Here is a 14,931-nt window from a genome sequence, read left to right on the forward strand (position 1 = left end):
AATAAACTTTTACATTTGTGATCAATTGATTTTCAGTGAAGTTACCAAGGCAATTCAGCAAGGGAAAAGATAGGATGCTGGGACAAATAGATATCCACATGCAAAAAGATTAATTTAGAGCTGACATTTTCCCTCATAATATACACAGAAATTAACTCAGAATGGATCTTAAGCCTAAATGTAAGAGAAAAAACATAAAACTTTTTGAATAAAACATGAGAAAATCTTTGTGACGTTAGGTTAGGCAAAGAGTTGTTAGGTAGAACACCAAAGTCACAATCTGTAAGAGAAAAAGTTGATAAATTAAACTTAATAAAAATTAAAATTCCTTTTAAATGACAGCATTTAAGAAAATGAAAAGATAAGTTATTGAGAGAAAATGCTTATAAATCATGAGATACCACTTCAAATCCACTAGAATGGTTGTAATAAAAAATATAAACAGTAAGTATTGATGAGGATGGGGAGAAATTAGAATCCTCATAAACTCTTACTAATAATGTAGAATGGTACAACCACTTTGAAAAACAGTTTGGTAGTTTCTTAAAAAGTTAAACATGAAAATACCATATGACCCAGAATTTCACTCCTAGGTTTCTACCCAACAGAAATGAAAACACAAGTGCTTGCAAATACGTCTACACAAATGTTTATAGAAGCATTTTCAATTCTAGCCCCAATGTGGAAGCAATCCAGATGTCCATCAGCTGGTGAAGGGATAAATGTGAATGTGGCATATCCATCCAACAGAGTACCTAACATATTCAGCAATAGAAAGGAATGAATCACTAAAAGATGCTGTAACATAGATGAACCTCAGAAACATTATGCCAAATGTAAGAAGTCAGATACAAAAGACCACATACTATGTGATTCTCTTCATAGGAAATGTATAGAAAACACAACTCTGTGGAAAGTGTATTAGTGGTTTCTTGGGAACTAGAGCTGGAAAAGGGAACTGACCACAGATGGACATGACAGATCTTTTTGATGTGTGGCAAAAATGTTCTAAAAGTGTATTGTGGTAATAGTTGTACAGCTATAAATTTGGGGAAAATTATATACCTAAAATGAGTAAATATGGTGTGTAAACTATACTTCAGTAAAGCGGTTGCAAAATATTAATAGTCCCAATGTAAAGGATATGTATAAATGAAATAGAGTAGCTTTAATCAAACTAGCCTCAAACTAGAAACAACCCAAATGCTCATCAACAATAAGTAGATAAATAATTTGTCACATAATCTATAATGGTATACTACTCAGCAGTAAAATAAAATGAATTACTGACACTTGCAACAACATAGATGAATCTCAAAAAAATTATGCTGAATGAAAGAAGCCAGACACAAAAGACTCCTTACTATATGATTGCAATCATAAGAAATTCTAGAACAGGACAAAATGACAGTGATAGAAACCAACTCAGTGGTTGTTTCTAGGGGTCAGGGTGTGGGGGAGGGGACTACATTAGATGTAAGGTAGGTTTTTGGGATGGGAATGGTCTGTACCTTGATTGTAGTAATGGTTATATAACTGAATACATTTGTCAGAATTCATTAAACTGTACACTTAAATTGGCGAATTTTATTATACATAAGTTATACTTTGGGAAAGGTGGATGAAAACACAACTCTTCCCTGGGATAACTGGAATAAAATTATCATGTGTTGGAGATAATGTATATCTCTTTGTGTTCCACCAAAAATGTGTTGGAAGGTGGGAGGTATGTCCTCATTTTCTTTATAAAGTATCTTTTCCATTGGTGCTGGGGCATTAAATAACTAGATAAATAATTTAGGAACACAAACAAAATAAATGTTAAAAGAAACCTAAGTCCATGCTACTGGGTAAGGAGTTCTTTAGTGAGGTGATGAAAACACTTTAAGATAGGATAACTTTGTGTGTATCCTAAAATAATCACTGAATCATACACATACAGGGTGAGATTACTATATGTGAATTGCATCTTAATTAAAAAAAATTAAACATACAAGATCTCATTTTCTTTACAACATACATATGAAATGGAGGAAGCAGGAGAAAAGCAATGACAGGACTATTTTGAGTATCTTTTCATTTGTGACATTTATTTTTGGCATGTAGCTATTAAATAAGTATGAAAGAGAAATGTATACTACCACTATCGCTAATGAAACTAACTGCTTTTTAAACTCCCAATCAAATATTTTTGTAATTGTGAAAAAAAAATAGTAACCTGTTTATTTTTGAAGTTCCTTGTTGTCCGTAGCCACTTGAAGGCACTTTCTGGTAGAGTAGCTGTCTGTTGGTCAAATGAGTCTGAGGTTTTACTCTGGGCACGATGGATTCAATATGATTATAATTGAGGCATAAGACCTATAGAAAGAACACCTTATTCATCAGATATTTAAATATGAAAACTGCTGTATATATATATTTTTGGTTTGAGATTATCAACATCCTAAAAATTGTTAAGATAGTATAAATAAAACTTGATCTATACAACATACTTTAAGAATATATCAATGTTAAAATGACATAAATTTCTATATCCCAAAAGGTTTGGTCTTAGGCTTTGAATGTGTTTTTTATAATCTGACTTGCTGGGAAATAACAAGATTTCAAACAAAATAATGGAGACCCTAGAAAGCTGCTCAACAGTCTCCATCTATTTTCCTAACTTCTTCAAGCCTGATATGAATGAAATAACTGTTTAGTTGGAGAGATCACCATTTGCCTATGTTTAAAAGGCCTTTGAGGGACACCTGGGTGGCTCAGTTGGTTAAGCGGCTGCCTTCGGCTCAGGTCATGATCCCGGCGTCCTGGGATCGAGTCCCACATCGGGCTCCTTGCTCCGCAGGGAGCCTGCTTCTCCCTCTGACTCTTCCTTCCACTCTGTCTGCCTGTGCTTGCTCTCATTCACTCTCTCTCTGACAAGTAAATAAATAAAATCTTTAAAAAAAAAAAAAAAAAAAAAAGGCCTTTGAAGATAGCTCAGCCAAAGAGGACAGGAGGGACAGGAGGCAAAAGGCTGTTTTGAGAACCTCAGTATCCTCCAATTTCATTCCATACCCATCTCACTATAGAGGCACACCTTCCATCCCACCACCTAACTACAAAGTAAGAGTTACTGCTTACAATACTGAGCAATCCAAAAAATAATTTTGGAAAGTAATACTGTTTCTTGCTTGGTAAAAAAAATATAAAACTGAGCAATCCAAAAAATAATTTTGGAAAGTAATACTGTTTCTTGCTTGGTAAAAAAAAATTTTTTAGGAAAATTTAAAAAATCTATTTAAATCTCACTGATTTTGATTTATGTTTCTCTTCTTTCATAACATAAAAATACATTTTAATCCAAAGTAAAGAAGATTACAACTTGCATTAAAAACCTTGAAAAAAAAAATCTGTGAATGACTCACCTTCACTTTAGGCAGATAGATTAATCCACTGAATGAGGTAAGATTATTGTTTTGCAGATTCACATTACATACATTTCTAAATTGGTCAACTGGAATCAAATCCACAGTTCTGAATTTAGATAAACACAGTCATAATTTTAATAGGAGAATTATGTAGGTGAATCATTCATGTACAATCCCAAAAACATTTTGAAAATAACTCATATGACAAATGCTATGAAAAAGAATTGCCTTAGTGTAAAATGTATGGGTCAAATAACTGGATAAATGTGTGTTTTTGTTGGACACACAGGTAAGAAAATGACATAGAATTTGTTTGCTTTAAAAATGTCCATTACCACATAAACATAGCCCGATCATGAAAGAAACTTTTTAAATAAACATCTCCAATTTCTTTATAAGGTTACATACATGTTCATGAATTTGATGTTGTAAATCACAAGATTTTTCAGGTTATATGCTTAAGAGAATATATGTGAAACATGTTATTTCTGAAATACCAGGAAGAGGTTAGGGATGGGAAAGGAAAGAGGAAAGAAGGCAGGTGAGGTCTTTGAAAAGAGTTTTCTATGCAATCTCCTGAAAATCTTTAAGGCATTCCACCTTGTAAGGATGCTTTTGTAATTAAAAAGAATGCTTGATTCCTAGTCCAGAGTTTTACAACTGCTCCACCTTCCTTTGTGCCATGATAGAGAAGAGTATACAGCTAAATTACCTTGCCTTAACCACTTCTTTTTTTTTTTTTTTTGCCTTAACCACTTCTTTAAACAAATCCTAAACCCTGTAGTTATCCTTATGACATACTTTTATCCATTGATAAGTCATTTGTTCAATGTATTTGATTAGTTATTTCCAAGTACAGACAATGTATTTGGAAAGGCTACAACAAATATGAAAACAAACCATCTCTGCCCTCATGAAACGAGATCCATAAAAATTAAAATAAAAAAGGAAAGTAGATATAATATATTTAGATGTAGTGGCATTTTAGAGAAAGAAAAACGGATCTGGGGAAGTCAGGAGTCACTTCACAGTGGAGAAAGACCTTAGAATGACCCTTGGAGAATTTATAGCCGTTTGTCAGGCAAATTAGAAAGAGAGTTTCAGGTAGTGGAACAAGTACAAGCAAGGTAGAAACAGAATCACAGCACCTTTAATCACAAAGTAATCTTAATCTTAATCACAGATTAAGAAATTAGAATATTCTAGAACTTCTGGAATATAAAGAGTAATGGACAGTAAAGGTAAGGATTATAAGAAATAAAAATAAGTAATTAAAGAGTCTAACCCTAACCCTAACCCATACAAAGAAATTTTACATTTTATTCTGTAGACAGTGGAATGCCACTGAACAAGGTTGAGAAAGGAAGTGATCTGATAAAACTTGCATCTTAGATAGAAGGCAGAATGGATAATAAATGGATTTGCAGGGAAGGTTATGAAATACAAAAAACCCAAAACTATCACCAAGAGAGTTTCTACAATACTTCATTTCCCAATGTAGGCCAGTGGTAGTGGCTATGGAAATAAGAGGGGAATTATGAGACATACTTAACAATATGGACTCTGTAGAATGTGGTGATCAATTACAAGTGGGGGACAAAGTAGAGAGAAATGACCCTTAGATTTTTGGGTTGGGCAACAACAGCAGGTGGATATTATCTTCTCCATGCTATATCTAAAAAGCAACTGAATATTCAAGTAAAGAGCTCAGGTTTGGGCTAAATTTAAAGAGCCATCATATAAATTAAAACTATGGCTAAAGATATCTGTCCATGAAGAGTGCAGAATGAGAGAGGAGAGAAAAGAATTTATTTGCCAGGAAGACAGTGAGAAGAATAGCATCAGAGAAATGGTGGCGGGAAAAGCCAGACTATACTGAGTTAGAGTAATATGATGACATTTTATTTTTTAAGATTTATTGATTTATTTTAGAGAGAGGAGAGAGAGAAAGCAGGGGGAGGGAGAAGGAGAAGGAGGAAGAAAAGCAATATCTCCATTGAGCGTGGAGATACAGGGCTTGATCTCAAGAACCTGAGAATATGATGACATTTTAAATCATAATGTGTGATAATGCATTTCAAAGAGTGGTGAAGTTAGCATGAGATTTTGAAGCAGGAAAGATGATTTTCTGAATTACTGGTTATATCTGGATAAGATGTGCATTAAATTATAAAACTTAGAAAATGATATTACATATTTAGCTATAGTATCAAAAAGCATATAATAAAACGATTATACCTGATGGATGATGAAGTCCAATTTAGTTCTTGCATTTGGGTGAAGTTTGAATGTCCATGTCGTTCTGCAATCATATCAGAAGTAAGTCTGCCACCAAACAAATCTTTTGCACATTCAGTCTCTGGTGGTTCCTATATATAAGGACATTTAGAAAGTGATGCCTTCTCTTGCAGATGACTAAATGACATAAAGGAGACTGAAAGGTGCAGAGAAGAAGGCAGACCAGCTAGGGAGGAGCAACCCTGTGGTGAGTTCCCTGGCATATATTGTGATTTATAATAAATATATATTTAGTCTTTATCCACTGTGCCTGGCCTAGTCATAAGGTTAGGCAAGAGAGCAGGGGAAACATAGCCTATTGAAATGATGCCCATATGGGGCAGGGCCCTATGGAAATTTGAGGAGTACATTAAAATAGGACACATGGATGTCCATCAGAACTCCAATCAGAAAGGTGAATGGAATTGACAAGCAGATATCCCCATATGCTCACTTAAGGTAGCCACCTGGGTTTATGAAGTAGATGGACATTGGGGGGGTCTACAGCAATGCAGAGATGGTCTGAATGTAGACATATTCCTCTTGCACCCTCTGAGGCACTAAATGCAGTAAGAACTGTTCTGTCTGCCAGCAAGAGAGATTGAGACTGCAGAAGACCATGTGGCAGATTTCCCTGGTGGGAAGGCCTTGAACATAGCTGGCAAGTCAAACTGTTTCTGGTAGCCCTAAGGCGTATAAAAGGGTCTTGACAGAAATCGATACTGACTCTGGACTGGGTTTTGCTTACCCAGTGGTAAATGCAAATGCTCAGAGTGCTATAAAAGAACTGGGACAGAAGATAGCATGCCAATTTAGACCAATGACTGTTCTTTCTTTAGACCAAGGAACATACTTGACAGCCCATAATGTCCAACAATGGTCATTAAGATATCCTCCTTAAGAGTAATAGCTTGATAAAGAATTGGAATGGATAATTAAAATACTGGTTGTCTAAAACAGGAAGATAAGTGCATAAAGGGCTGGTTTACACACCTTCATGAGAATGCTAACAGAGTGTGATCATGAGTGGGGCTAAAGGAATGTCCATAGATTTCTATGTTTTTCTGGTGGCTGTGGGAAAGAATGCTGGTGTAACTATGCAGTTCCTGGTAAGGGAAGATGATGCTCGTATACCACTATCCTTTTTATTCTTCCCCACATTGCCTCAGCTTTTGTTTCCTACCTGATCATAGGACATGGCTACAACTGTAAGGGCCGGAAATGGGAATGATTCCTAAAAAAGAAACTATATGTTTCTAAACCTTCTGTCAGAATTCCTGAGGACCTGACAGGCCCCATCTGACAAAATTGGAGTTAACAGTGAATTTAGTTATATTTTCTAGGGGAAAAAATATCCTCCTACTAGTCTTGCATCTATCTATATAATCTCACCATATCCACACGGGAGTGGAGTGAGAGTAAAGTACTTGCTAAACTATTACTGTTGTCTACAATCTAGATCAGCATAGTGACCCTAACTATTGTCCCTTCCAAAGGTGGAAAAGTTTGGGTATAAATGGAGAGAAGAAGAAATATGGGTGAAGGAATTAATAAATATAACCTATTAATAAATAGGTTATATAATAAGTTATATAATGATGGAAATCCAGTGTTACATTAACACTTCAAAAGTGTCTTAGAAAATGAAACAAGATGGGATTGGGAGGGAGACAAACCATAAGTGACTCTTAATCTCACAAAACAAACTGAGGGTTGCCGGTGGGGAGGGGAATTGGGAGAAGGGGGGTGGGGTTATGGACATTGGGGAAGGTATGTGCTTTGGTGAGTGCTGTGAAGTGTGTAAACCTGGCGATTCACAGACCTGTACCGCTGGGGGTAAAAATATATGTTTATAAAAAATAAAAAATTTAAAAAAATTAAAAAAACAAGAGTCTTAGAGCAGGTGATACTATCAACTGATGAATGGATAAAGATGTGGTACCTGTATACAATGGAATATTGTTCAGGCATAAAAGAGAATAAAACCTGGCCATTTGCAATGATGTGGATGGAGCTAGAGTATATTATGCTAAATGAAATAAATCAGAGAAAGATAGATGCCATATGATTTCACTCATATGTGGAATTTAAGAAACCAAACAGATGAACATAGGGGAAGAAAAGAAAGATGAAAAAAGAGAGGGAGGTGAGTGGGGTTTTCTGACATCAGTTCCTGAAATAGCTCCAGAGCCATGAAGTGAAAACAGTGTCTAGTTATTCATAACAAGTTTCTTTCAACCACACCTGAGTTTATATTAAAAGGTGACTTTTGGAAATTACCTAAGGATGGGGGCTGTTTGCCAGGGAGCCAACTATGGTTAGAGGGTTGGAAGTTTCAGTCCTACCCCCTGAGCTCTGGAGAAGGGAGAAGGGCTACATGTTGAATCAGTCACCATTGGCCACTGATTTAATTAGTCATGCCTACTACATAGTGGAGACATCATATAAACCCAAAAGGAGGGGCTTCAGGAAGCTTCAGGTTGGTGAACACAAAGAGATGCTGGAAAAATGTTTTGCTCAGAAAGAGCATGGAAGTTCAATGCCCCCTCCTATATACGGTGCCCTGTGCCTCTCTTCCATCTGGTTGTTCCTCAGTTTTTTATCCTTTTATAATAAATCAGTAATCTAGTAAACAAATGTTTTCCTGAGTTCTGTGAGCTGCTCTAGCAAATTAAACCCAAGAAGAGGGTCATGGGAACCTCCTTTTGATAGCTGGTTAGTCAGAAGCGTAGGTGCCAACCTGGACTTGTGATTGGTGTCTGAAGTGGGGGCAGAGACAGCACTGTGGGACTGAGCCCTTAGCCTGTGGGATCTGATCCTATCTCCAGATAGAGAGTGTCAGAATTCAGCTGAATTTTGGGTCAGAGAATTGCTTTTATTTGGAAAACCCATACATTTGGTGTCAGAAGTGTGATTATGGTGCAGTGTGAGAGTAAAGGAAACACACAGACATGGGTTTTCCTTTACATCTGGGTTTCCTTTTTGCTTCATGTATGTGGGACTTGGTGCTGGAAACAGCAGAAATACAGAAAACAAGAGAAAACAAAAATTCACATGAACACCTGCCCTCTATAGTCAAAAGACTAGGAGAGGCGAAGCCTAATAAGCCAGAAAATTTTTAGACCAATAATGGGTCTACTCCAACCAAACTCCATGGAATAAATCTTGGTGCCATCTATACCTGTAAAAGCAGAACGGAAACGGAGACTTCCCTTCTTGCCTTGGTGGAAGAAGGCACCTCTCTTACTGAGCAAGCAGCTTGGACCTTCATCTTCTCCCAATAGTAATGTACCCCCCCCCCCCCCCACACACACAGGTGTTACTGGAGAATACTTGGGCAGCCTGTTCTGCTTCCACCCAGTAATAATGGCAGGGCATTCATGAGGCACTTCTGACTGGGAAAAGAGTCAGTGGAGGCCTATGGGGACTATGAGCTTCTACCCTAACCTGGCAGGTAATAAAGCACATATCTCCAGGTTGTCAGCAGAGGCCAGGTGGGGGAATTTAGACTTCTGCCTTCCACGTGACAGCAACCTCACCTTACTTACAGTGACTAGTGACACTGACATGCCATTTTTTTGGTTCACATATATTTTGCCTAAATATTAACTGTATTTTTCTAGGAAATAGGAAGCTGGCTTTAGACCCAAGAGAATGGTGGGGCTTCAGAACAGTTTTCTATCCTGTCCCCTAAAATTGTACTCTTTAAGTTTTTAGACACTGAATTCAGTGGGTACAAATGTAGGCAACATCTTCCCTTTCCTGCCATCTCAATTTAGATGAGAACTGGCTAAAGGAGAAAATTTTAAAACCCAGATCTAAAATGTGCTTGGGAGATCTCATATGAGTGAGAAAGCAATGTTCAAAATGATTATGGCCTTTGGATATATGAATTGAATTGAACCAAATGCTATGAATCATAAAACGGCTTACAATTGAGATTCCATCCAAAGCTTTCAGTTCTGGAAGATGAAATATTACAAACAACCGGTAGTTTTCTTGATTCCATACAATAATATTTCCATACAGGTCAAGAATGACCAGGTTGCATAAACCCTGGGTAATAAAAGCACATACATTTAAAGTTATATCCATATATCTCTATCTCTGTCTCTACCTCTCTCTCTCTCTCTCTCTACACACACATATATACATGCATATCCATCTACTTACACACAAAGATATACATCTCCCTACACATATATATAGAGAGAGAGCAAGTTTTTTTCTCCTTAGTAGTTTAACCATCCTTGAATTTTAATATTTGAATTACTCAATCATCACTTCATAGTGATTTCAGTGTACATTTAGTAATATACATAGTGATTTAAGTATATATTTTATTGCAGGAGTTATCCTTACAGACCAGAAAGTTTGATTTTTGTACAATATTTCAGTGGTATGTGTTAAATGATCAGAATCTCTTTTAGGATGCTGCTGCTGAATATATTACTACCAGTAGTAAAGACATAGAGGGAACTTTGCTAAGGTTAAAACCGTATGCTTCGTTTATGGAATACTGTCCAATTAAATAGTATGCATGTGTGTATATAGATGTAACAGGAATAAAAAACACTGCCTTCTGATGAGTGATGTTATTCTATCTTCTGAGAGAGTAGCAGAATTCATCTTAAGGGAAAATGGCATTCTTATTAGACAGGAAATTTTGATGTGCCTTTGTTGTGCAGGAAGAGCCTAGAGTAGAGGGGGATGGGAGAGTTAGTTAGGACAAGCTGGAGAAACACTACTCTGCATCACTATGTATGGTTTATTTTTGTTGCACCTATCACTAACCAGGTGGTCTCTGCAGCTTTAGAAGTAGTAGTTGTATTGGGGGAGTAGGAAGGGAGAAGACTGAACACAAGGAAAGATAGGAAACAGATGAAAGTTTCTGGTAGAAGGTAAAATCCTAGCGATATGATATCAGTAAAAGGTAAAGAGGTCATCACGAGAATCCCAGTGGTAGGGAATGGCCACTGAACTTTAGAAACAGTGAAGTCACACAATGGATTTGAAGTGAATTCCTCTTCTGTGCTGTAGTAAATCTCCATTTTATGCAACTCTTCAGAAAAGCCTGTTTTACAGTAGCCTTGACATAGATGTTTTGTTGGAAGAATTAAAGAGACAAAATTAGGCAAAGTCAGCCAGAAAGAGTTGGAGTCACCAGTAAGAACAGTTAAGTGAGAGATAATCAAGAGTTCCTCTGAGAACAGGAAATGTTAAAGATTCTTACTCCCCAACCAGACTGGTAATCCTTGGAAATACTGAGGAAGGCACTAGTTAGAAGGGATGGGGCTTGAATATTTTATTTGTACTAAAAAAAAAAAAAATTTTTTTCCCTAAGTAGGTTGTCAACTTGGGGACATTATGTTACATATATGTATGTTTTTATATATGTATAAATTGAATGCAAGTATATTTTAGTAAACCTTGTTGTTCTTGATTTTTATTTTTTAAAAATGTTTTCCAAATCCTATACATTGAACATGCATTATTTTCATAATATAAAGAAACAATACATATTTTAAAGAACAAAAACATTACCACCCCAGTCACCTTTAAATTGTAGATCTCCTGATTGAGAGCAATATAGTTATTGCTTATGTATAATTCAATCAGAGTAATAGCTTTTTGTAAACCACTCAATGAAGTAATTCTGTTGTTCTCAAGAGAAAGGAAGTGAAGATGAAGCAAGTTATCAAAGGTGTGTTTTTCCAGACCAGTGAGAAGATTATTATTTATGCTGAGGCGGGTTAACTTAGTCAGCTTGGAAATGCCTAGAAAAATAAGTAAATTCAAGAAAAGATTCAGATAGGATAGAAAAGTTAATTTAAAAAAATAACTGACAGGCTGCCTTACTTTTTACATACTGTATATTATTAGCTATCGTTGTTTTAGTTTTTGTTTAAGAAGGATATAATGTGTATAAAGTCCCAGCTAATAAATTCCAGTTTGGGATTTCTAAGTAGACTCAGTCTTTGAGGTTTTAAGGGAAGGTATTATGTAGGAAATATTGAATGTTGCTTTCAAATGAACTTCAAATGATATAATTAAGATTTTCACTATCATAGTAACACAAAGCTCAAAAAAAACCAGCCCCCATTTTAAAACAGTAAAGGTAAGGAAGTAGATACAACACTTTGTAAAGTATTCCTCATTGTGGCATCATTCGTATTAAAAGGAATCATTTGGCCTAATTCTACCTTTGTGTACTTAAAAGTACTTTAAGACAGAACTTTAGAATATGTCACCTCTTATCACAATCTAACTCTTATGTACGCTGTGTATTGGAGATACTTTTTTAAAAAAATTTTTTCAATTTATTTATTTTCAGAAAAACAGCATTCATTATTTTTTCACCACACCCAGTGCTCCATGCAATCCGTGCCCTTTATAATACCCACCACCTGGTACCCCAACCTCCCAACCCCCGCCACTTCAAACCCCTCAGATTGTTTTTCAGAGTCCATAGTCTCTTGTGATTCACCTCCCCTTCCAATTTACCCCAACTCCCTTCTCCTCTCTAACACCCCTTGTCCTTGGAGGTACTTTTTAAGTGTAGGTAGGATGGTGGATAAGGTGAAAGATGCGAACTTTGGAGTCAGAGTTGGTTTCAAATGTGTAACTTCTAGATTTGGGACCATAAACATATTATGTAAAATTTTGTAACCTCTGTGCCTCATTTCCCTCATCCATAAAAAGGATGTACTTTAGGGAGCCTGCCTGGCTCAACTGGTTGGGCATCCAACTCTTGATCTCAGCTCAGGTCTTAATCTCATGGTTGTTAAGTTCAGGCCCCATGTTGGGCGTGGAGCCTTCTTTAAAAAAAAAAAAAACAAAACAAACAAACAAACAAAAAAAACCATACCGAAATCTGCTTCTAAGGGGTTATGGAATCAAATGGAATGGCACTTGAAAAACATCAGTTACAGCTTTTGACAATTTGTTTTCAGTACATTTTGTCCTTGCTGGCCTTTCACATAAGCCTTCATCATGAGACTATGTAAGCTGAAAGTAAACTGATCCAGCAATTAGGATAAAACCATTAAGGCAAAAATCCTTAGATGGATATTAAACCTATCTGTGTCTGGAGAAAATAAGAGAAATAAACTTTAGTGAGATAAAACTATTACCTCTGAAAAGGGGGTATAGGAAAAATACAGGTTGGAGGATTCTTCTCTTCAGTGAGATTATGGATGGGAATAAGAAGGAAACCCGGTTCTAATTTATACATACAAAAAAAAACTAACACCCTATAGTATGGGAATGGAAGACAAGTGACAGATCCAAAGACAAATCTCTGAGCTATCCCTGGGTTTATTCAAATGAAATCTACAGAGAAGAAGCCTTTGTGAAGGACACTTTCACTAAGTGTCCCAAGTGATTCTTGTGATCAAGCAAGTTTTAGAAGCAGATTTCAGAGCCACCAAAATAAAGTATAACTAATGTTATACATGCTGTTTTTTAAAGATATTTAGAACTTGCTTTTGTATATGTAATTTTTTGAAACAGAATTTTCTAGTTTATGAAAATGCACACACACGTGCTAAAAAGGACCCAATTCAAAAGTGAGTAAAGTATAAATTCTCTTCCAGTCATGATTTCCAATTCTTACCTTCTCTTCTTGACAAGACAATCTTGTTAGCAAAATGTACAACCAGAAATATTCTATACCCAGACAAATCCCACATTAGTAAAGTTGCTTGATAGTACTTTGTATGGGTCCCTATAAAAGGTTATATAGTACATTTGATTTTCAACCTCTAGAGAATAAAGTTTTCATTTTTTTTTTAAGTTTTCACATTTCCAAATGTAACCTTAATTCCATATTTTGAAAAATGAACTGGGCTGTTTTATCTTTTTCAAAAGCATACCACACTCATTCATTTATTTTTCCCACTCTGTAGATATTAATTACTGCCTGCTTTGTTATGTACTAGGTTTGGTAATAGGTGGTAAACATTGGCAGAGAGAGAAGGAAGACAGAGGAGGTGCAAGTCGGCTAGCAAGGTGCGTTATGCATAGCAACGAGTCACAGAGCCCATCAGTAGATGTGCAGAATGCTCTGACCCAAACCTTGTTGGAATTTCTCTAGACATCTTCCTCCTCAGACTCAGAAATTCTGTCCTCAGTGTTATTCATTTTTTGCTCTTAATTAGATGTTTATTTTTTAAGATTTTCAAATTCTCACATACCTTCTATCTTTGAGATACAGTTTCCATCCAATGTGAGCTCTTCCAAGTTAACACAGGATTCCAAGCCTTCCATTTTAGTGAGACTATTGTTGCTAAATGATGCCCATTTCAAATTTTCCAATTTTTCTAAATTTGTGATTTCAAAGAGATGTTGCCCATCTAAATTTAAAGCAGTTATCTGTAGAATAGTTCATATTTTATGTTACTTCCGAATCTTATCAATAAATTCAGTGCTACAAAAAGGCTAATGAAATAATTTCAAATGTGGGAAGTGATATCAAAGGGATTCCTTCAGGAACTAAAGACATAGTGAAACTTACAAAAGAGTAAGATTTGACAAGATTATAACTCCAAGGGGGACTTATATGGTTTTATGACACTGTGCTGTGTCAGATTCCCACCAAAGTGAATGACTTGTCCCAGCTGCTGGGAGTGCTGTTGGCGGAAAGCCTTCAGCTGTCGGCACCTTCCGGGACAGTCTCAGCTGCAGAGAGCTCCCTTGCCCAAGATCACGCTCCTTCCCAGGCTGGCCCATATCCAATGATGAAGGGATTCAAAGTCCTGGCCATCTCAGCCCAACCTGGGGCAAATTTAAAGAGTCATTCAATTCCCAGTCTCACTGTGGGGTCCGCCCAGGTCACTGGGCCTACATCACAGCTAAATATCTGTATATAGCTGGTAGTAAAAATAATGTATGATGCTTTGTGCAGCAAAAAGAAGCTGGTGGTGCCCTCTAACTCTTCCCTTTATCCTCAGTTGAATTCTGACCAGTTCCCCTAGTACTGTGCCAAGATTCTTGGTTTCTTTTACATTGCCACCCAAACTTTTGGCTTGATCTCTGGTTCTGAGCTTTCAAATTTGCTTGCTTATTTTGATGTATTATCAAAACCTACCCTTTGGTCTTGCAGTGTACCTTTATTCTAAATCTCCTGTTCTGTGGTGACCACGATTAAGGCGTAATCCCTGTGACATCAATGTTGACAACTTGACTTCCTTGTGTAATTTTAATTTGACTCTTCCAGTTTTCTGCCCCTTACCTATCTGTACCCTCT

General features: G+C 36.4%; 1 protein-coding gene and 1 long non-coding RNA gene across 13 annotated transcripts in view; one reads left to right on the plus strand and one right to left on the minus strand.

The window, feature by feature from the left end:
- Positions 1 to 14,931, plus strand: part of LOC309866914 — a 135,428-nt gene that overhangs the window by 52,174 nt on the left and 68,323 nt on the right. For all 6 annotated transcript variants that reach the window (XR_014312876.1, XR_014312877.1, XR_014312878.1 and 3 more), the window contains one exon: positions 5,819 to 5,892. This is a non-coding gene — a long non-coding RNA (uncharacterized lncRNA). The remainder of the gene's footprint in view (positions 1 to 5,818; positions 5,893 to 14,931) is intronic.
- LRRC9 (leucine rich repeat containing 9) overlaps positions 1 to 14,931 on the minus strand; it is a 115,251-nt gene that overhangs the window by 27,826 nt on the left and 72,494 nt on the right. For 6 of the 7 annotated variants that reach the window (XR_014312863.1, XM_082734955.1, XM_082734957.1 and 3 more), the window contains 6 exons: positions 13,880 to 14,057; positions 11,241 to 11,461; positions 9,618 to 9,740; positions 5,646 to 5,776; positions 3,405 to 3,513; positions 2,219 to 2,358 (listed from right to left, as the gene is read on the minus strand). Coding sequence is in view for 5 of the 7 variants with exons in the window: in XM_082734955.1 (XP_082591081.1) it covers positions 2,219 to 2,358; positions 3,405 to 3,513; positions 5,646 to 5,776; positions 9,618 to 9,740; positions 11,241 to 11,461; positions 13,880 to 14,057 (902 nt within the window). In the remaining 2 variants the exon portion in view is untranslated. Of the gene's footprint in view, positions 1 to 2,218; positions 2,359 to 3,404; positions 3,514 to 5,645; positions 5,842 to 9,617; positions 9,741 to 11,240; positions 11,462 to 13,879; positions 14,058 to 14,931 lie in introns of all 7 variants that reach the window. The other variant, XR_014312864.1, reaches the window with a different exon arrangement.

Source organism: Mustela nivalis (genome assembly GCF_964662115.1).
Source record: "Mustela nivalis genome assembly, chromosome: 6".
Classification (NCBI taxonomy): Eukaryota; Metazoa; Chordata; class Mammalia; order Carnivora; family Mustelidae; genus Mustela; species Mustela nivalis.